The sequence below is a fragment of the Physeter macrocephalus genome, chromosome 18, assembly GCF_002837175.3.
Source record: "Physeter macrocephalus isolate SW-GA chromosome 18, ASM283717v5, whole genome shotgun sequence".
NCBI classification, from domain to species: Eukaryota; Metazoa; Chordata; class Mammalia; order Artiodactyla; family Physeteridae; genus Physeter; species Physeter macrocephalus.
This window is the reverse complement of record NC_041231.1, coordinates 25,620,539-25,643,584: the sequence shown is the minus strand read 5'-3', so window position 1 is coordinate 25,643,584 and position 23,046 is coordinate 25,620,539. Positions and strand designations below refer to the sequence as shown.

At 37.6% G+C, this 23,046-nt stretch overlaps 3 protein-coding genes across 8 annotated transcripts in view; all 3 read right to left on the bottom strand.

The window, feature by feature from the left end:
* The window catches only part of EOGT (EGF domain specific O-linked N-acetylglucosamine transferase), a 29,852-nt gene extending 23,777 nt beyond the window's left edge, over positions 1-6,075 (bottom strand). Inside the window, exons 1-6 of one of the 5 annotated variants that reach the window (XM_024123958.3) lie at positions 5,982-6,075; positions 4,973-5,185; positions 4,320-4,376; positions 3,002-3,225; positions 1,494-1,594; positions 780-888 (exon numbers count right to left, since the gene is read on the bottom strand). In XM_024123958.3, the coding sequence (XP_023979726.1) occupies positions 780-888; positions 1,494-1,594; positions 3,002-3,211 (420 nt within the window). In that variant the 5' untranslated portion in view covers positions 3,212-3,225; positions 4,320-4,376; positions 4,973-5,185; positions 5,982-6,075. Of the gene's footprint in view, positions 1-779; positions 889-1,493; positions 1,595-3,001; positions 3,226-4,319; positions 4,400-4,737; positions 4,757-4,972; positions 5,186-5,981 lie in introns of those variants that run through there. The other 4 variants (XM_024123957.3, XM_024123960.3, XM_024123959.3 and 1 more) reach the window with 4 other exon arrangements.
* On the bottom strand, positions 5,476-6,639 carry LOC112064951 (translation initiation factor IF-2-like). Its single transcript, XM_024124080.1, has 2 exons — positions 6,471-6,639; positions 5,476-6,323 (listed from the first exon to the last, which is right to left on the bottom strand). The coding sequence occupies exons 1-2, from the start codon at positions 6,637-6,639 to the stop codon at positions 5,476-5,478; spliced, it is 1,017 nt and encodes a 338-aa protein (XP_023979848.1).
* A 4,818-nt stretch (positions 6,640-11,457) lies between these two features.
* Positions 11,458-23,046, bottom strand: part of TMF1 (TATA element modulatory factor 1) — a 29,605-nt gene continuing 18,016 nt past the window's right edge. The window contains exons 9-17 of one of the 2 annotated variants that reach the window (XM_007105914.4): positions 22,743-22,835; positions 21,869-22,025; positions 17,825-18,017; positions 16,912-16,981; positions 16,580-16,672; positions 15,620-15,721; positions 15,183-15,335; positions 13,924-14,049; positions 11,458-13,229 (exon numbers count right to left, since the gene is read on the bottom strand). In XM_007105914.4, coding sequence (XP_007105976.1) covers positions 13,086-13,229; positions 13,924-14,049; positions 15,183-15,335; positions 15,620-15,721; positions 16,580-16,672; positions 16,912-16,981; positions 17,825-18,017; positions 21,869-22,025; positions 22,743-22,835 — 1,131 coding nt within the window. In that variant the 3' untranslated portion in view covers positions 11,458-13,085. Of the gene's footprint in view, positions 13,230-13,923; positions 14,050-14,648; positions 14,795-15,182; positions 15,336-15,619; positions 15,722-16,579; positions 16,673-16,911; positions 16,982-17,824; positions 18,018-21,868; positions 22,026-22,742; positions 22,836-23,046 lie in introns of those variants that run through there. The other variant, XM_055079437.1, reaches the window with a different exon arrangement.

The following is a 23,046-nucleotide window of genomic DNA, read 5'->3' as shown; positions in this document are numbered from 1 at the left end:
GCAGGCTCAGCGGCCATGGCTCACGGGCCCAGCCGCTCCGCGGCACGTGGGATCCTCCCGGACCGGGGCGCGAACCCGGTTCCCCTGCATCGGCAGGCGGACGCGCAACCACTGCGCCACCAGGGAGGCCCTATTCAGTTTTTGAAAGCAGTTGGAAGCCATGCCCTCCTTTCAAACATATATCAGATTGTCATAGTTTGAGGCAATTAAAATATTTCTGGGTTTAGGATTATTCCCCCCAACATATACTAAAGAAGATAGGTTGATAAATTACATCTTTATAAATGCCCTTGCAAGTAGTTTGGGACACGTGATACACCGTCACCATGCTGTGTTTGTTAGCACTTTGCAGCCTGCAAAACGCTTTTCTGTATGTTTGCTGGCTTGATTCTCACAAACAGTATAGCAGATAGGCAGGGCAGATATTACCGATGCCACTGGACCAGAGAGTGAGGGATTCCTTTCATAGTGCCATCTATATTGTTTTTATATTATGATCTAACCACTATGAGTGTAGGGGATTAAGAGATACAAATTATTATGTATAAAATAAGCTATAAGGATATCTTGTATAACACAGGGAATATAGCCAATATTTTATAATAACTAAAAATGGAATATAACTTTTAAAAGTGTGAATGTGAATCACTATATTGTACGTCTGTAACTTATATAATATTGTACATCAACTATACTTCAATAAATAAATGAATAAATAAATAAATACTACGGGTGTTTCTGAATAAACACACTCATTTATGAAGGGGTTAAACACCCACCGTTCCCTTCGGCTGGCAGAGCACATGGAGTTCCTCCAGCCGCTCTTCAGAATACCCAAAGTCGGCTTGCTTCCAGAATATTTCCTGGGCTGATTCAAGAGTGTCCGTCCTGTTAGAAAACCAAAAATTCTGTGATATTCATCTTTTTACTTTTTCTGGACCTTAAATTTTCTTTCTAAGTGTTAAATTGCTAGAAGTCAGTCATTATTTTTTATAAGTAAACTATCATAATTTAAAAATCTATCCCTCACTATATGAAGTAACCAAAATAAGTTATTTATAGACTCACTCCCTTATAATAAAAATACAAAATGGGAAGGTGTGAAGTTAGGATCATCTGGAACTGAAGACAATGAACTGTTAATTACTGTATCTTCTTTACCCCGTGAACCCTGCGTGTGTTGGAAATACTGATTATACTTAACTCTCTTCTCCAGAACCAAGAGAAACCATCCATTTATCTTCTTAGCATATGCTGGGGGAAAATATTTTCTGTGATCCATACTGTTTTCTCTCTCTGGCAGAGGAAATGAGAGATATTCCTGTCCCAGTGGGAGACAGTCGAGTTGAACTCATGACTGTGTAAGCAAATTAATATCTAAAGGAATTACTATCTAATACCAAAAGAGTCTAGCTGGGGACTGGAGCCTCAGCATACACTGCAGAGAAAGGAGACGAAGTACAGGGGAAAAGGTATTCCATCCAGAAACTTACCATCCCATATCCACGTAGGTGCAAACAGGGTAACTAAACCTGAACTCTGGTCTGCAGGATTTCTCATAACCCCAGCAGTACTTTAAATTTTCTAAGTGTTTCTGGAACATAAGAGGTATATGTTTAGACTTGTCTACCTTCTTCTGACATCTACAGAGGACTCAGATTTTTTTCCATGAGGAAAACAAATCTTTATAGAACTTTCACCTGCATGTTTTATAATACTTATTCATGTAATAGAAATAAGTAAATTCTAAAAAAAGCAGTCTCAAGTCTCTTAACAACGATTATCCTTAATCACCAACCCCTCCCCCACCAGGTCTGTCCTCCCACCAAAAATCTGGGTTTTAGCTAGACTACCGCAGATCATTTGAATTGCCGTTTTTTAACTTAATTAATTCATTAATTTTTTGATTGAAATATAGCTGATTTACAGTGTTGTGTTAATTACTGCCATACAGCAAAGTGATTCAATTATACATCTATAAATATACCCACATCCTTTTTTTTATTTATTCTTTTCCATGACGATTTACCATAGGATACTGAATATAGTTCTCTGTGCTCTACAGTGGGACCTTATGTATCCATTCTATATATAAAAGCTTACATCTGCTGACCCCAACCTCCCACTCCATCCCTCCCCTAACCTCCTCCCCTGAATTGGAGTTTCTTGAAGTAGCTTAATGAAATCAGTGAGGAAACTGATCCTAAAATCAGTCCCTAGAGAGTCACAAAAATTGGAATTCCTATCACCAGAAGAATCACAACTAAACCGAAGGCATCAGCAGCTTTACTCATCAATCGAGATCAGCAGAGATCCCGGAAGAAGTCACAGCTCTGCAGCCCTTGGGGGATACAGCAGCTGCTGCCGGCCAGGGAGCTTAGGATGCTGTTCTGCGAGGCCCCAGGAGCAGTCCTGATCTGATTCCCAGCCCTGCCTCTCCGCATGCTTCCTGTGCCAGCACCATGGGAAAGGAAATGGCTCACAATGCCCTGCTTTGATCTCGGAGGCCTCGTGAGATGTCTGAATGGGCTCCAATCTGAAACCTTTCCAACAAGTCTAAAACAGAAGGAAGGCCGCAGTAATAGTCTTAATTATTTGGAGACAGAGGTGGAGGTGTTATTGCCAAAATGAAGCGCTGAGAGATCCTCTGAAGTGCAGATTAAGAAAGGAGAGGTGTGAAATTCTCCAGTTACTTTTAACTAGATATTCTTCTTTTCTGCATCAAATCTAATTCACTTCATTTACAGAGTATACAAATAGTATAGGCTGCCTATTTATTTTACTAGTGATTTAGATTTGAAATCTCACCCTTGTGAGTGGGACATAATTCTTAGCAAAGTTGAGTCACTAAGAAGCATTAGATGAAAGACAAACACTGATTGACCCACAGTTACAACCAAGAGACTGAAGTCTCCTTTCAGGTTCAAGTTATAATGAGGAACTAGTGAACCAGCCTAAATTGCTTCCTTTTAAAAATATACAAGGAGAGAATAGTATTTACCTTATAAGGACAATGCGAGTCTTTCTTACAAACCATGGCAATATGCCTATTATTGTGCAAAAAGAAGGGAATATGCTCTTCTGGCAGGCGGAGGCTGGCATAGTTGAACAGAGGGGCGCCCAGAATGCCATCAGCCTGGGGAGGAACCTCGTCTTGGCCACTCAGGGGAACTTCATGAAGCAATGCTCCAAAGACAAGCAGCATGAACATAGCAACCTCCAAACCTAAAGGTCAAATTGACAACATCCTCATTAAGACATACCCTTTCAAAGCCAAAGGGGTCAAGGGCTAAGCACAATTACAGTGAACTTTGCTATTTCACTGAATAATGTTCCTTTACTCTACAAATATTGATTGTGCACTTGTTATTTGCCAGGCACTGTGTTAGAAGTTAGGTATACAGAGGTGAACAAAGCAGGAAGGACCCCTGCTCTCATGGAGCTTACAAGCTAGTGCAGTAGACATAAACAATCAAATAAATAACTTCAGATGATGACAAAGGCTGTGAATCAAATAAACCAAGGGCTAGCAAACTTTTTCTGGAAAGGGCCAGGTAGTAAATATTTTGGGGTTTGCAGGCCAGGCAGTGTTTGAGACAACTCCTCAACAGGGCCTTTATCAGGAAAGCAGCCATAGCTATGCTAGAGGAAAGGGGGGCTGTGTTCTAATAAAACTTTATTTACAAAGATGGGAGGAGGACCTTGAGAGGACCCTGTCTGAGTAAGTAAGGTAACGTGATACACAGCACAGTATGCTGGTTAAGCATATAGACTTTGAAGCTAGTCCACTGAGGTTTGAGTGTGGCTGCAGCCTAAGCTGTTTGACCTTGAGCAAGTTATTTAATCTTTCTGGGTCTCAGCTTTTCCATCTGTAAAATGGAAATCAGAATAACCCTTCCCCATAGGGCTGTTGTGAGTTAAATCTTGGTAACGTGTACACATGAGCAGCTCCCCAGCAGGGTCTGCTGTCACTGGAGCACACTGGAAAACCCAGCCTTCAATATCAGTCTTCACTGACTATGGGCGATGAAGATGGAGCCTTTAGTAATAGACTGCTATGTTCAATCAGGTCTCAAGGCCAAGTAATCATAAGTAAACAGTTGGGACACCAAGAAGAAATCCCTTTCCCCTCTAGAGTGGGAAATACAGTGGCTCTTTTAGGTAACCCTAAGGAGTATACTGTTATTTCTTATAAAGATCACCTGAGTTAATATTTTTAGTTGGGACTTTTATCCAACCATGAGTTGATAGCAATTTCACAAAATTTAAAAATACATATTAATAGCAACAGTGACTCTAATTATAACGAAAATATTTACCTCTTTAAATCCTGAGAACCACCAAGAAGCTGTTGTGATGTTTCAGATACCTAAAATCTGTCAGAAATGAAACATATTACCTTAAAAGGATGTTAAAATAGACTTTCACATCCAGATGATATTTTGAATTAAAGGAAATATTAAGAGAGAAGATAATTTAGTGAGACACGCCTTAAGCAGAAGGCCTGGCTCAGGTGCCCTTTCCTTGCCTTAACAAATACATACTGCTAAAAGCAAGGTTGCAGGTCATAACCCTCAAGACAGCAACTGAACAGAACAGATTCTAACAGTGAGCAGGAAGGGAGATGACCCACTTTACACAGGCACCAACTGGTACAGGCCAACAGGACACTCAGCAGATAAAACATTCCTAGGAGAAAACAGTCTGCCTGGTTCTCACCAAAGTAATCCGACTCACCGAATCAAACTGCTCCCTAGGCTCTACTACAACCTGAGCTTTCAGATTCAACAGGCAGAATGGCCAATCCTTTGCTCATCCCTCCAGGAAATAGGTCACTGCTATGACCAAGTCTTGACCTTTGGTTATCCAAATCCATTGTCCTGGACTGAGCTCTAGCCATAACTAAATCCACTGATCCATGAAGGAGTAACGCTTAGGTCAAGAGAACAATCTAAAGACTCAGATCAGAAACCTGGATTTTGCAGAGAGCATGCACCCGCTTGCATAAACTGGGAGTGGCTGCTAGTGCTTGAAAGCACAACCTCGGGGCCTGGCAGAGCCCTTCTGGTGTTGAGTCCTCTTGCAAGAGCCCCTGAAGGATGGGAGGGCGCACTTCCCCAGCAGATAGAAGCTTTAGCAGCTGAGCTTCTTTTTCCTTCAGCACAAAACAGCTGTTTCCACAGGCCTAAGAAGGGGAAAGGAAAAAGGGAAAAGTCTGAAAGATGATGAGACATGAAACCCCGAGGCTGATAGGGAACACAACGGGTGAGAGGTTGTGTGAGAGCTCTGTGACAGAGCTGGGGAAAGTTTAAAGAAGGCAATGGACAGGTGAAAAGTTAAACGCATCTGAGACCCACAAGGACTCCTAAAACTGCTCGCCCCGACAAGTGCTAGAAGTTTTCCACGGCAGGAGGTTAGAAAGGGCCTGTCTGTCTGCGATGCCCAGGTGAGGTCCACCAGCTGTCTGCTAGAACGTCAGTGGAACCAGGGCGGCGGGGTCAGCGGCGAGCGCCCTTCCGCGGCCTCGATGCTGCGCTGGGGTTTGGGGCGCAGAGATTCCCCGGGGGCCGCCCAACACCCAACACTGCACTCCCCACCCCTGGTCCCTGGCGCGCCTGGGAGGGGCCTGGAGAGCGGCTCCGCCCCGGCCTGGGAAACGCGGTCAAGGGGGCGCCGGCCAGGGAGCCGGCATTCTTCCCCGAGCCCGGAGGGCCCCCGGGGTCCCGTGCGCCGCTGCAGGCGCCATGAAAAGGCCGAGCGCTCGGGGTCGGGAGGGTCAGGATCGGCTTCCCCAAGTCCGCCTCTTCGGGCGGGCGATGGGAAGGCGCAGGCGGACCCGTGGAGAGGCGCCAGCCCTCCGGGAAGCCGCACCGGGAGCGGGCAGAAGCGCCCACCGCGCGCCCGGCCCCGAGAGCCGCTCAGCCTGCCGCGGCACAGAGGGGGGCGGGTGAAGGCTCCGCGGACACCGGGGCGAGTCCCACCTGGAGCCGGGCGAACCGGGGCTGCGGAGAAGGCGGCGGCGGCGGCTGCTCCGGAGGAGGGAGTCGTCATAACCGGCGACTGCAGCTCACCGGAAACCTCGGGCGCCGGAGCCGGGCCAGGGGGCGCCCGGGAGCCGCCGGGACACCTAGGCCGGCCTGCGCGGGGAGGCGGACCCCCGCCGCGCCGGGGGCAGCCGGGGCAGAAGCCAGGCCCCGCGGGCCGGGCGGGGGCTGGGAGCGCGAGGCCCGATGGCAGGTCCGCGGGGACCGGGCTCGAGGGGCGCCGTCTGCGGTTCCCTGCGTTCTCCCTCCAGGGCCAGAGAGCCACACTGGACTGTCCTCCTTGGGAGGAAGGGATAAGGCGCTTAAAGAACCCTGGGACGGGTTGGATAGAAAGCCTGACTCTCCTTCCCTTCTTCCTTCTCATTGCGTTGCATTGAGGCGGACTTTTACTGTTTTCTTAATTAGAGCCGAAGTTGCCGCTCTCACTTTCATACGTGGGGCCTGCCCGTAGTTGGCAGCACTTTCCGGTGGCCAACCGGAGGATGGAGGAGTCTTTGGAGTCCTTGAAAATTATGTAGTAATACTCTTGCCTCTCTTCGTAACTATCCGAAAACTCACCAAGATCAAATGCCGCTTTGTGGAGTTGGATTTTCATCGTTTTATTATTTTATAATTATTTAAATTGCAATTGCTTAATTATTTTATCATAATTATTTGAACGCCCATCTCCCATACTTCTACTCTTGGCACCCTCGGTTCTCATAGTATGCTGCGTAGTACAGAGCACAGTTAAGGTGAGCATTATGGATTCAACTTGAACTGATCAAAGTTGGTATCATCAAAATAAACACGCTCAAAATAAACACAGTATTAAGTACTATGATCATAAGAAAATACAACAGTTTGTTTCCAGAGGCTTACATAATCTTCAAATAATTTTTTCAGATACCGTTATGAGAACAAGTTCCATTAGTAACTTGCTAAATGAGTAACATTATCTGGATTTTTTCTTTCAAATAATAGCAATGCAAAAACACACGGTATTTGACATGTGCCAAGGATTATTCTAAAGCACTTTACAGTATTAACTCGTTTACTCTTCATGTAAAAGACTCTGCCTCTAAAGGAAGTACTGTTCTATTATTTCATACTTTGCCACCCCTTACCAATAAGCACAGCAACTTTAAAAAGTGCTTTCTCAGCTTACTTGCCACCAATCTATTTTGTCACGTACAGGAAATATACCGTTCCTGTTAGTTGATTCAAAATGAATAAACAAGCTGGTTTGCCCCTGAGTGATATGCGATAAATATATAGATACATAGATTTTTTTTTTTAAAGAAAAAAAAAAAAAAAAAAAAAAACTTAGTCTCATTGCAAGAGCAGACAAACCAATCCAACTGTTGGGTGGTGCACATCGTGCTATTTTAAATGGTTAAATATTAAGCTGTGGTCATTCTGGCTCAAGGGAGAGAAAATGTGATGGGGCTTTAAGAACATGAGGTTAGGGGCTTCCCTGGTGGCGCAGTGGTTGAGAGTCCGCCTGCCGATGCAGGGGATACGGGTTTGTGCCCCCGTCTGGGAGGATCCCACATGCCGCAGAGCAACTAAGCCCGTGCACCACAACTACTGAGCCTGCGCCCACGAGCCACAGCTACTAAGCCCGCGAGCCTAGAGCCCGTGCTCCGCAACAAGAGAAGCCACCGCAATGAGAAGCCCGCGCACCGCAACGAAGAGTAGCCCCCGCTCGCCGGAACTAGAGAAAGCCCGTGTCCCACAACTACTGAAGCCCGCGTGCCTAGAGCCCGTGCTCCGCAACGAGAAGCCACGACAATGAGAAGCCCGCGCACCGCAACGAAGTGTAGCCCCCACTCGCCGCAACTAGAGAAAGACCACGCGCAGCAACGAAGACCCAACGCAGCCAAAAATTTAAAAAAAATTTAAAAAAAAAGCAAATCTGCCCTTCATCATCCGTTGAAAAGGTCTAGAAACAACCAACCTTGTAGCAAGAAGCACCCCTTGGGCCCAGACTGTGATCTCGGTACACCCTTTCCCATTTAAGGAACATGGGCTCCACAGAAAAATGGATTACTTTGGGGTATCCAAAGAAAAATGCTCTTAGATATGGGGCAGGAAATGTACTAGAAGAACCTGAAAGATTTTACAGGAGGAAGCAAGGAAGCAATCAAAGGCTATGAGGGTCATATCAAAAGGACTCAGGAACCAATTTGAGAAGGTTCCCTCTGGCCAAAGATAGAATAATTTAAAGCATCAATAGGGTAACTGTAATGGATTGACGCACAAACATATTTGAATATTAAATTCAAAAAGGTCCAACGAATCGATCAAATACACAAGCCAAAAACCTCGCTGTTCATCTTGGATGATAGAAAGGAACCAACTTTGTGAGAACTGGTAAATAAAGGAAAAGAATGAAGCAGATTTATCCTGTCTTTCCTATATGAATTATGATGCAAGTAACCAAACAGTTGATGAGGTAAAGTTACTTTTTACAGAAGCATTTCAGACTTAAATGTAATAATCAAGTCCTATGTCTGAAATTTGCTTCAAAATAGTCAGTGTGGGTTGAGAGGAAGCACACGTGAAGTATAAATGAAACAAAATGGGCCATAAATTGAATGCTGTTAAAGAGTAAACGTTAGTAAGTATATGGCATTCATTATCTGCTCTTTTATGTAACTTTGAAATTTTGAATAATCATAATTTTTACATTGCACTACACGTTTGCTAAATGGGTTTTAAGTTTGCCACTCACATATTGGCATTTTGGATAGCTCACAGTGTTAGCAAAATGCTGAACTATCGGCAGAATATAGCTTATTGGTTCTCTGATATATCCAACTGCTTAAACCATAAATCAAAGGTATTAAAATTTTAAGAAAGCAAATTTTGACTAAATTTTATCTTATGCTACAGTTGATCTACATGCTTATGGTTTTACAGAAGAGCAGTAAGAGAAACAGCATTGTATAGTTAATGGTTCAGAGCATGGACTCTGGAGCCAAACTGCACAAATTAGAGTCTCAACTTTGCCACTTATTTGCCATATGACCTTGAGCAATTACTTAACCTTTCTTCATTTTAAAAATGGAGATGATAATGGTATCCACTTTAAAAAGCTTATTTGAAGATAAAGCGCAGGTATACAATCCCTTTTCCAAAATCCTTGGTACCGTTATGTGTTCCTGATATTTTTTTAACAGAACGGTATGCACACCATCTTACTACCTAACACCCTCATTGTGTCCTGGATCAGCACCCCATACTCTCACACAAAATGCAGCAAAATGCATGAATACTCACACTATGTGAGATAAAGCCTGTAATAGCCTCATGTCAGTGAAGGTCAGGCTTTACTAGCAAAGCAGATTTGACAACAAGCTTATTAAAGAAACATTTGGTTTTCAGAGCTTTCTAGATTTCAGAACAGTGGATGAGTGATTATAATCCCATATAAGTGAATTCCTTAACAATAGCAAAGTAAGCACTGTTTCCTATTATCACCTATGACCACAGATTTTTTTTTAATAATATGTTTTGTAAAAATTAAGATTGTCATTTCAAAAGAGACAAATGGGCAGGGTTATTGTCTAAAACTGAAAGGAACACCTCTATCCACCATGCTCTGCCCATCACTACCTGTCAAAGAAGAGACTGTAATGTTAAGCAAAGAGAAAAACCTCCCATTAGCCCTTGCTTAGTATTATCTGAGGACTGAAAATGAAATTTACCTTACTTGGCAGTAGGTCAATATAGGGAATAAATTCTGGACAGCACTAAGAATAAATTCTGTGTATCACAATTGTGGATTACTGAAGCATTGTGAGGTTTTGTTTTTTTTTTTAAAAAGTATTTAAGTATTAAGAAGAAAGATACATTTAATTTTTTCTCTACCTTGCTAAAGGGTCTTGATTTGCTAAAAGTTAAATGGGTATGTGTAAAGGCAATAGCTTAAAAGTACTTTAAAGGATCAAAGTTGCAGAGTTCGACAGAACAAGCAATATGAACTCAAGGTAACTTATGAATAGAGGATAACTTATTTTATCTGTTATTATTTGAATATAGAAATGTTTTATGACTTTTAGAAGAATATCTTGATACTGTTTAAAAAGACACAAATCATCGTTACAGTAATTACACCAGTTAGTTACAAGAAGTAAATTCTTAGAATTATATTTTCCAAAAACATGTCTTCATTAGAAAAACTATATTTAATTCTAATAAAACACTGAGTAATATAACTCATAAAAATTTGGGCTTATCCTTATTTTCTTAAAGTAAGAATTCCAAAGTTATATCTATCTTCATAAAAGAAAACTATCTTCACTCATTGGTACTAACCACTCTAAATTATGTTAAAAATGAAATATATTATTACTATTTTAAAATCTTTATTCAAATCAGATCCATGCTTATTATTTACATTATCTTTCATTTAGGATTAAAATATTATATCCATCTGTAGTTTAAATCATACTTTTAGCCCTTTAGAAAATATGAAGTTAAAGTTGTAATAGTTTAAAACTGAATAGAACTGGGGACATTACATTTTTAAATGAAAATGAAAAATTAAGATACATTAGAACATACATGTATACATACTAGACAAAGAGTGGTAGAACAAGATAAAATATTTATAGTAATTTTCTATTTTTTCTTGGGGCTATTTTCTATATATTATAAATCACATACTTTTAATAAGCATTTAAATAAAATTTTCAATAAATCAAATGCCAAATGAAGGATTACAAGAAAAAAGTTTTCCTGAACTTTTCTTTTCACTTACTTAAACTACATGTTTTCCTAGGTTAGAAATTATCCATATTTAGAATATGTTAAATCAAAGTATAGGTACATTTGATACATCCCCATATGTTAAACACTGTACAACTGGAAGTTCTCAAAAAAGAGGTAAAGGAAAAGAAAGAAATGGTACTCTCGATTCAGCTTCCCAAGAGTCAGAAGGATGCCCACAGTCTGTGCTTAGTTGTCTATATATGAAACAACAATGTTCACACCCCTCTATTCTTTGTTTATATTCTTGACATTGTTATCATTTATATTACCTATTTTCTTTCAAGAATGGAAACATCTGACTGCGATCTATTTTATTAAAATATAAATATTTTCTAGAATATGGACAGATAAGTTTTAATGACAAACAGCAAAATACAGCAACCAATATTCAATAGGTATTCTGCCACTTAGTGGAGTTTTTCAAGAAAGCAATTCAGTACACCTTCTCAACTTACAAATGTATTGAGAAATCTAAGTGTATAATAAAATAAGATCTGTATGAACATCAGCTATTAATTTGTGGATAAAGAACAATATATGGTAATATACAGCCGAAGACTTAAATATTAAATAGCTGTTTATCTTAAATAAACTGAGAACACTTTAAAATTTTAAGTTGAGTTGATTTTATTAATGTTAACATGGATTAAGAAAAGAGAATGTATAATATTATAAAATTGAAAGGTAAAGGAATTTTATTTCAATCTTTTCTCCACAACTGAAGGGTTTTTGGGTTTTCTTCCTCACTAATGGATATATTAAAAGAACAATTTCATAATTCCTAAACTTCTAGTTTCAAACACTTGACAGAATTTGCAACTTAAGTTTCCTATATTTTCTAATTCTGTACATTTCTTATTGCTATCAGTCTTGTCATTCTCTGTCAGCCCCTGGGGAAAAAAAAAAAGCTGACAGAAAGCTATTATACTGCTTTTTACCACTAAAATACAGCAAATTAATTTTATGAATTTGGCTCACACGGAAAGAATATTTATTAATGCTACAAATCAGAGATTCACTGACAGAAATACTGTCTTGAATGCAAAAAGAACAAAAATGAGGTCACTTGAATTGCCCTGAAAGGCATTCCAAAATCTTCAACATGGCTTACCTGTAGCTAAAGTTCTAGTGTTTAAAATGTAACTAAAAGTTAAGTGAGTGTTCTTACTTTCAAGTAAAGGCAGCTAAATGACTTTCAATAATAAAATGTATCAAAATATTTCACAAGTCTAAAACACAGCTGAGAGGAAGGCATAGTTATTTTTTCAGCTATTCCACACTATTTTTCAGTTTAAAGGTTTAAGAAAAAAATTAAATGATAAACCACAGAAAATTGCAAAATGCCAAATTTAACTCCTATAATTTCTCTATTTTGTTATGAATATTATTATGATATCAAACACTGACTTTTAATGTGCCAAAAATAAGGCTTTACAAAATGTGAACAATTAATTTTTAAAAACAAAATATTAGTAATTTAATTACTTTTGATTCATTTTATAGGGTAGTAAAACAATACGTCTTCAAAACTACTAAAATGTTAATGATACCATCACAAAATGACTGTAAGTAGATTTTTCCACTATTCAATTATGCCTAGATAACTTTGAATAGCTATAGCTTTCTCCAAATAGGTACCAAAATTTGTACAGACTTAATTGTGAAATCTGAGTGAAATAAAATTTGAGACCACAAAACTTTTAAAGTTTAAATTATTTACCCTTTAAACTTCAGAGAGTGTTCTTTTCCAAAAGAAAAAAAATTAGTTCAAGATTTAATAACTGCAGGTTTAATAATTTTTTTACTTGAACACAATGTCCATTTTCATGAATAGTAATTAGACGTACTGAAGATTTAAGTGTGAAAGATTTCAAAGTGTCAATATGTTACTATCACTCTTTAAATGTTCTCAATATATACAAAAAGATATAAATTATAGATACAATTAGTTATATATCTATAATATATAACACCATTCTCCTTCCCTAACCATACTGACATGAGGATAAAGTAATAAATCTCTGTGCTATTCAAGGCAAAAAAACAAAACAAAAAAAAGACTGTAAAAAATAAATCTTTAAAGAATAGTTTTAAAAATAAAGTTCAAATACTGCACAAAATAATTTAACTGGAAATATTACTATATACTATAAAACAATTTATTTCAATTTTTGAATGCTACAGTAAATTCCACCTTCTAATTCTATAAAAGAATTTATTGGATATCTGTACTTAGATATTAAATGTTTACATTCAGTTTGATAGGAATGTAATTTTCAGAAGTTAACTGAGCCTTTGTCTTAAAAGTTCATCTATTTGAGTCTTATACATATTTTTTACATCTTCAAGATCTAATCGAAGTTCTTCTGCCTCTTCTGCTTTTTCTCCATACATCTGCAGAATAGTGTTGTATCTTTGATCCAAATCCTATAAAATATATTTGTTTACAATTTTTAAATAACTGTACAGAAAATCTTTAATATTATATTTATATTATAAATGAGCCACCAGTAAAGACATTACAATCTAAATAAAAGTATCTCTCATCTCTCATAAAAATTAAACTCACACCTAGGTCTGTTGGAATAAAAGAATTAAAAAACCAAAATAAGCCAGATGGCTATTAATCTTAACATATCTTTTCACTAAATCTACAATTCTCCCCATATATAACTTAATCTGTCTTTTCTCCCAGTAATTTCAGCATGTTTGATGAAATTTCAGTCTCTATGGTCCACTGTGGTTTAAGTATTACCTGGCATTTACCCCACAAGAAAAGTCAAAAGAAAATCTATTCTCATATATGGCTTAAGAGCAACTTCCAACACCAAATATGCTAATTGTGAGGATACATATAACATCAATCAATAAAATACTACTCAGATCATGCAAAAGTTCAGGATTATTAATTATTAATGAGCCTTGGCCAAATGAAATCTAGTTATTTTCCTGTGCTGAGACTAAACATGATGTGAACATTACTCTGAATGTGTGATGTGACAAGATAAGATTCATTTTTAAAGTTCTTCACTCAAATATTAATACTCTTTAATTACCAAAGAAAACACTAACATACATATGCATTTTATGTAAACCAAAACTAAGAGTGAAGAATACTTACTCTTAGCTGAGTTCGAAGTTTGGGTATCTCCTTCACTTTCTCTTCAAGTTCATCATTTTGATTTGTTAATTTAACTAGCTCTTCAGCCATTATGGAGCGTGTTTTTTCTAGATTGCCAATTTCTAGCTGAGAAACATTACCAGGAAGTGATTTAAATCAAAATATATCTTGTTTAGTAATCCCACTAATATAAACATATTTAATGTGCTGTTTTTTAAGAAATAGATATGTGACCATATAACCATAAGCTAGGTCCTGGTAAAAGGAAACAGAGGCACAAAAACGGTTTCAACTTTCCTCAAAGGTATACCTATAGGGTTTACTATAAGAGATAAAGAACTGAAGAAAATTTAATCATCTGTTTGAAACATGCAACTCTACATTTTTCTCTAAGGGAAGAGCATATATTTCAGTTATGCTAAATTACTACAAAAACCCAGAAAAATAAAAACAAACTTTAATGTAGCGCGAACCATGTAGGTCACAGTCGTAGACTACCAAAGAAGTTCGTTTGTGCCCTTAAGCATAACAGTGGGCTACACAAACATAACAGGTAATAAGATTATTCTGATCTATTTTCTTCCAATTCAAGGACATCTTCTTTAATACGGTAATATTTTCAACTAAAATCATATAATAAAAATAGAAGAGGAAAGTTCTACTTTCGACTGTACCAAGTTTAACAATGAAAACAGGTAAAATGTTTTAACATTTGTCACCACATTAAGTTTCTAAAAAGCAAGATAAGATGGGAGGATGCTCCACTCACCATGTTTCCTTTCATGTCTAGGATGTTATAGTTCTAATCTCTCTCATCACCTTTACTCTCTCCTCATAGGGGGAGCTGGAGCAACTTACCTAAGCGGAGAATCTGGGAAGAATAAAATGGCTATGCTCAGCTCAGCAACTTCCCTTTTTTCGTGTTTGGAAAAAGCTGCCTGCAAGGAGCTCTCTGCTCCTAGATGCCTCTAAGTCTTATCATGGCAGGCTGTCGCACATGGGGTGGCCTACTCCAGCCAAGCATTTCCTGTGACAGTCTCCCAAAATTCTGGCACTCAGAAGGCCCACTGAACTTTCATCCTTGGCTAATTTCTCCAACCAGTCTTTATCGTTAATATATATGATTTACTTGGGGCTTCACATGTCACTATTTCATTTTATTTCTCAATTTGTTCCGAATGCAGGTGGAAATGAAGGGTGCTACTCACTGGGCCTCAAAATTTCATTTACTTCTACAGCACATTTAATTTTTATAATACCTGTAAATGAGTAATTTCTCCCTCCCTTAGCTTCAGCTGAGACTGTAGATTTTCAATAATGCTTGATCCTGCTCCCATCCTTACAGCATCATAAAGATTGCTTCCATTTGCTGATACAGACATTGGTCCAAATGAGTGATCATGAAGCTCATCCTGTGTTAATTAAAGAAAGCACATATAGTTATTCAGTTACTACAGACTGTGCGTAAGTGTCAAACAAAATGGTTTGGTCGATTCTTACTTTAAAATGTCTATGACTTTCTCAAAGCCAGAAAACCATCTCTATTTCCTCAGTGCAATTAGCACGCCCTTACAAATATGCAGATAAATTGCCTATAGAATAGCAAGATCACAGTGAGAGTCGAACTGCTATCTGCACATTCTCTTTATCATTATTCAGTCTAAGAACTAAACACGTGTAAGAAATAAAACATCACCTGAGACATAAAAGATGTCTGTAGCCCTGCCATATCAACTCCACTTATCGAACTTGAGCGTGACATTGTGGGAGTGCTAGAAACAGAAAATGGCTTCCGTTCCTTAAGGTGTAAAGAAAAAAAAATTCAGTTCAGATTAAAGAGTAAAATGATAAATAAAAAAGCAAGAAAGTTTTCTAGGATCAATGACAACAAAGATTCATTCTAATTTCCTCATAAAATGTTACAGATATCTTAAGTCTTATCAAAGGCACAATATTTAGTAATTTAAAAGTGTCGACAAACTTGGTCAAATCATCTCATTTATATTATAACATAATTTGGTTTATTTTTAATGGAATGAGAATGTTTTTAATGGAACAATTATATGAACTAATTGCTTCATATTATATAACATACCACCAATTAAACCTATTCTTTAGAATAAGATTACCAATGAGATTTACAAACCATAAAGTTTCTGGCTTATCTATTTTATTTTTACTGTATTTTTTTAAACCAAATAAATTCAAAAGGTAATTTCAATCAAAGCACATATAGGTAGTTTTAATATATTATGCTTAGTACCGAGTACACTCCAATCCTTTAAACATAGGAAACTCACTTTAGAAAAATTACCTTCATTAACCAGAAAGAAAGTGAACAAACCAGTTTCACTCCCAAGGTGCCTATGGGCCAAATGAGGTGCATCAGTGTCAGAGAGACCACAAAAATTCATTTTAAAAGGGGCAAGAGGTTCTGTCATTCAAATCCTAGAAATCACAGATGTCTTTGCATAACTCAAATTACTTTGGATCCACTCTGAGCAGAACACTGATTATACTACTAGAATTCATCACTCTATTGATTTTAGACATAAGAAATGGTATTTATAAAGTGTAGCTAAAATTACAAAACAATTAATGATTAATCACAACAGCTACTAACTGGTTACATCAAAAAGAAAACAAAATTTAATACCTTTTCTTTTACTGCTTCTTGAGTGAAAATTGCTTTCTTCCTTTCCTGTTCAACTTTCATTTTCTCCATTTCTAACTGACTATTCAACAGTGTCTAATGGAGAGAGAGAGATACAGTTAGATAATTTCTGTGATACTAAGTCATCACCATAAGTCAATCTCAAAGTTTAGGAACATAAGGTATACACTCCTATTTGTTTTACGACTAAAGATCAAGTTCCAAAAGCAGAAAGATCACCCATAATGAGATCTTGTCATCTCATTAGTTCACTATCATCCCCAACCATTCTCTAATGGAAGCCCTAAGAGGTGAGCGAACGCTAATCAAAATACCTTTTCTTTCCTTGTCTCTTCAAGTGTTCTTACATATTCACCTTTTAGGTTTTCTAATTCAACCTGGTACCTATTAAGCCAAAGGGAATTAAAACAAAAAAGATGATAGTACAGACTATTAAAAACTCACTACTTTATTAACTCCAGTTATATCCTTAGTAGTCATTTTTATTATCAGCTTTATTTTCCAACTGTATTTTCCAGATGACTTGGGTTTTATTCAAAAACTGAACTACTACTTCGTGTATCTTATTTATTGGTTCTCGGGATTAAGATTTCATTTAAAAAGAGACTTTTTTTCTAAAGAGAATTTTGAATACCACCATTCTACAATATGGTCAGATTCTACAAAGGCTTATTAAGGAGGTCTATGAAAATGTCTGCAAAAGTTCATATATTTTACTTCATGAATCATTTTTACTTGACTACTTTTTTTTAAACTGAAATTCCAAGGAAGAACTCAGAGGATAAAACCCCTAATCACAGCCTTAATATAACTTCACATAGATGGATTTTATAGCTTGTGGTTTCCAAAGAGCCCAGACATTTATTTAGAAAGACTGGAACAATGCTTAAACCCCTGTAATATAAAAATAACTCCAGTGAGTGGTTTTCAAACTATTTTGTGGTAACAGACTCCTTTAAAAAATCTGATTAAAGCAATGAATCCTTTCGCTGGAAAATGCAAATACATTCAGAACATGCCACCCAATTTCGAGAGCCTATGCAAGGTTCAATGAATCCCGGTCCTATCTTAGTATAATATCCTATTACTAATGACTCTGACTTTAAACACTAAAAATATGTATTTTCAGTTCTCAGTGCAATGAAGCTAAAAACCAACAACATATTTTTTTAAGTGCTTTAAAATGTCATGAAACTACCAAGAATAACACTCAAGAAACATGCTCACCTATTATTTTCATCCTCTAGTTTTCTTAGCCTATTTTTCTCTGATTCTAGCTGGGCCTGAAATCTACTGTTTTCTTGTCTTAAGAGAGAATTCTGTGACTCCATGGAAGACATTTGAATTTTGTTGGCAAGAAGTTCTTCTGTGGCCGCACGTTCTCTCTCAACTGCTGCTGCCAACAAGGTCTGGGATTCACCTGATTGTAGGGTAAAAAAGAAAAATCACATATACATACATTCACGAGGCCAAGATACCAAGTAGATTCTGACTTCAAACTTTTAATGATGCAAATAGCCACACTTAAAACTGTAAGTACTCATTGACTAAGGCAGGCCTGCCTACAGAGACAAAAAAAATCTTAATTTATATGTGTTTTATCACTTTTTTCACCAAAATATTTTAATTTGAAAGTGGAGTCATGTATCAACAGAGTAGTGAATCAACAAACAGTGCTGGGTCAATTGGATAGTCAAAGGGAAAAAAAAAAAAAAAAAAAAAAAAGAACCTCAAACTAACCTTCACACAGCATATGAAAATTAACTCAAATGGATCATACACTTAAGTGTAAAACAAAATATAATGAGGGGAGGGGTAAAACGAGTGAAGGGGATTAACAGGTACAAACTACCAGATATAAAATAGATAAGATACAAGGATGTAATGTATAGCACAGGGAATATAGTCAATATTTTATCATAACTTTATATGAAATATAATCTATAAAAATGTCAAATTACTGTTGTACACCTGAAACTAATATAATATTTTAAGTCAACTATACTTCAACTGAAAAAAAAAAAACTATAAAACTTTTCGATAAAAACAGAAGAAATCTTCAGGATCTAGGGATAGGCGAAGAGTACTTACGTTTGACACAAAAAGCATGAGCCATAACAAGAAAAACTGATAAACCAGACTTCTTCAAAATTTTAAACTTTTGTTCTATGTGAAAAAGATGAAAATACAAGCTACAGACTTGGAAGAAATAAATGCAAACCATGTTATCTAAGATTAGCATCTAGAATACATAAAGAAGTCTCAAAACTTACCAGTGAAAATACAAACAATCCAATTAGAAAATGGGCAAAAGACATAAACATTTCACCGAAGAGGATGTACAAATGGAAAATAAGCACAGAAACTGACATTCACCATCTTTCATGAGGAAAATGCGAATTAAAATCATAATAAGGCATCACTACACACCTGTCTGAATGACTAAAAGAAAAAATAGGGACAACACTGAAAGAAAATGCTAGCAAGGATATACAGAAACTGGATTATTCTCATAGATACAGCCACTTTGGAAAACTATTTGGCATTTTCTTAAAAAACTTAACATGCAACTACCCATACAACCCAGCAAATGCACACTTGGGCATTTATCCAGAGAAACGAAAACTTAAGTTCACACTACAACCTGCACATGAATGTTCACAGCAGCTTTATCCATACAAAGTCTAGATCCAGCCCAGACATCCTTCGTCAGGTACATGTTTAAACAAGATGTGCTACATACATGGAAAGACACTCAGCAGGGACTTCTCTGGTGGTCCAGTGGGTAAGACTCCGTGCTCCCAATGCAGGGGGCACAGTTTTGATCCCTGGTCGGGGAACTAGATCCCGCATGCATGCCTCAACTAAGCGTCCGCATGCTACAACTAAGTCCACGTGCTGCAACTAAGAAGCCCACATGCCGCAACTAAGACCCAGTGCAGCCAAAATAAATAAATTTTTTTTTAAAAAGAAAAACACTCAGCAATAACGACTAAATCATTGATACACACAAGAACTTGTATGAATCTCCAGGAAATTACACTGAACAAAAAAAGCCAATCCCCAAAATGTCACGTTATACAATTCTATTTACATCGATCTTTTTTTTTTTTTTTGGGCAGTGCCATGTGGCATGTGGGATCTTAGTTCCCCAACCAGGGATTGAACCCGTGCCCCCTGCAATGGAAACACAGAGTCTTAACCACTGGACTGCCAGGGAAGTTCCACATTTACATAACATTTTGAAATTCCAAAATTTTGGAAGTGGAGGATTAGTGGTTGCCAGGGATTTGAGACAGGGAGGGAGGGCCATGAGGGTGCTAAGTGTGATTTTAAAGGGCAAAATGAGGGAGCTTTGTGGTGTTAGAACTATTCAATATCTTGACTGTAGTGATGGATACATGAACCTACACAAGTGGTAAACTTGTATAAAACTTAATACACACACAGACAACATATACATACATACACACAAATGAGTACCACTAAAACTGGGGAAATCAGAATAAAATCAGAAGGTTGTTTCAAAGTGAATACCTTGACTGTGATATTCTACTATAATTTTGCAAAGTGTTAACATATGGATATTGGGGAAAGCATGCAAGGGACCATTCTATATCATTTCTTTTTTTTTTTTCTTTTTTTTTTTTTTTTTGTGGTATGCGGGCCTCCCTCTGCCGCGGCCTCTCCCGTTGCGGAGGACAGGCTCCGGACGCGCAGGCTCAGCGGCCATGGCTCACGGGCCCAGCCGCTCCGCGGCATGCGGGATCCTCCCAGACCGGGGCGCGAACCCGTATATCATTTCTTATAACTGCATATGAATCTACAGTTAGCTCAACTGACGATTACAATTTTTAAAAAAGGACTAGTGGATAAAATTCTGAGATTTAACAAAGGCAAGAATTTTCATATTTCTTCCCCACCAAAGTAGACCTAATAATATCTCTATTTTACAGTATAAATTCTGTTCTATACTGTATCTATGCTCTTATTTATAGCATTATACAGTACATCTGTCCTGTGGCTTTGCCTACATTCCAGCACAATACCACATATCCCTGAGGCTGTGTAGGCTCCAGATTAAAAGCCACAAAAATAATGGCTTCTTGCTTTCATTTTATTGCTAAATAAATATTTGTTTCAGAAGGTGTCATTTTCAGATATCTCATATTTCATAACAAATGGGTCTCAAAAAGTGGTCCAAGATAAATGATAGACCTAAAATTAATACCTAGAAATTAAACAATATATGAAGGTTCATCTGTTCAGTGATTTTTCTTTTTGAGCAGATAAATCTATTTCCAGACAAAATCTTACATGGAGCTACAAGGAGCAAAAAAAAAAAAAAAAAAGATAAAGATAAAGAAGGCACTACTTTGATTAAAGCAGCCTGGAGGAAGCCCAGGAGCTTACTTATCAAGCTTCCCTCTCACCATGACAGCCAGCCCTAAGACATACAAGGGATCTACTGAATACTGTTTGAAAGCCACTAATCTAGTTCACCCCTCATGGTTTTCAGGGTGTAGCCCAGAGAAGGTAAGTGTCTTGCTCCAGACCGTCTGACTGGGTGATTCAAAACAAAACATAAAAACCCTGAGTCCAAGTCTCCTGACACCCATTCACGTCTGCTTTTATCACTACACCACGATGTCTCTCAAATTACAGTTAATTTTAGGCACAGAATGGACACAGGAATTTTTCACCATTTGCTAGCTTTTGGGATATCTAATTTGTACATAGTCTGTGCTTGAATAAGTATCTTAGAAGAATAATTTTCTTTTTATTAACAGCACAGAAGGGCAACCTAGAGCATTTCTGTAAAGAAGCAAAATATGGAATCTTAAGACTCCACAGCATCTGTCTACTAGAATTTGACCTTAATCTAACTTAGACCTATATCTGCTCTTGGAATTCTACCACTGACTAGAATCATATCTGATCTCTACTTCCTACACTACTGCAGACAAGCTAGAATGAGGTCAGACTTAGCAATGGACAAGAAAACAGCTGAGCACAATAGTTTGTAAAAATGAATGTAAGAATGACCTGGAAGTATTTTAGACAGTACCAGACACATCGTGTAAGGAATGTTTTGAAAGAGTCAATTAAGGTATTAGAAAATAAATGTAACAGAGGAGAAGAGGTAAAAATCTACAAGTTAGACACAAAATGAAACCATGAGATCAAGTGAATTTCAATTCATACCATTACCCTAATTCTAAAACAAGATGGAAGGGCTTCTACATTGAGCTTAAGAACTAAAGCAGTTACCAAGTCTATCAGAAAGATTCTTCTCTAACTTCTCCCATGATGACGTCTGGGACCCTAGAGTTGCTTGCAAATTTTCTATCTGTCGAAGCAATGGTCTTGTTGTTGATGAAACACTTTGACTCAGTTCTTGGTTTCGATTCTCTGCTTCCTGGAGTCTCTGAATCATGACATTCTTAAGTCATTACTACTGACAGCAATAAAAACACTAAAAATGCTAGCAAAGAAACTTTATGAGAGATTTCTGGGAAAAACTATTTCTCTAAGATAAAATGATTTTTTATTAAATTATTTTCTAACTATTCAATCCTTAAGTTACAGTTAAGTTGCACAACAGAGTAACTAAATAAATGCTTCTTTACAGAGCATTTCTAAGATAAAGACAGCCTTTGAATACCTTAAGATAATAAAGAGTATCCATCCAAACCTTCCAGTAGTTGCCTCCTCATCCAAATATTTCTAAGTATTTATAAAAACAGAAAGATCAATCTGAGGGGCATTTTCTCCCCCTTTTCCTGTACATGTTCATTGACTGAAATTAACAGAGCAGTAGCATAAAAACTAGGCATTGCTTATCTGCCCCACAGTAATCAGAGACTGATAATAATTAACGAATCAGCCATTACAAATGAAAAAACAATACTGAATATACTACATATCATCATGATAAAATTATTTTCTAGAAAACAAAATTAGGGCTTTTCTTATACATTTTTAAGGTGTCCACTCTGATTTTATTCACATAAGCCACAAAAATACAGCAAATGGTAAGTATGAGAGTAATCTTCGCAACTCTAAGAACATTACCCCACTGAGTCATTTTTTATTTCTTGAAAAAAGCATCTCAGACTTGTGTTTAGGGAAACTCTGACAGTACCTGCTGGAGTTCACTGATCTCATGACGTAAATAATCCTCTTTTCTGGCAGCTGCTTGTTCTGCACGTTGCAGTGCCAGCCTAAGGTCCCCCACCTGTATTAGGAGAACCAACAACACTATCACAACCAATATCACAATATTATCTATAACTTCCTGCTAACTACATATTTTGTATGGTGTTGACTTACTGTTCATGTAGAATACTCTTTACTATCCAATGAGCTTTTACATATGATTACCACACATCCCATTCTTCAGGCAATCCCCGAGCCATATGTATTCAATATGTACTTAGGAAAGCTCG

Coding starts and splice junctions, on each gene's coding strand:
- LOC112064951 (XM_024124080.1), bottom strand. CDS start 6,639: ATGAAAATCCAACTCCACAAAGCGGCATTTGATCTTGGTGAGTTTTCG. Junction 6,324..6,470: donor GGCAGGCCCCACGTATGAAA/GTGAGAGCGGCA, acceptor CTTCCTCCCAAG/GAGGACAGTCCAGTGTGGCT.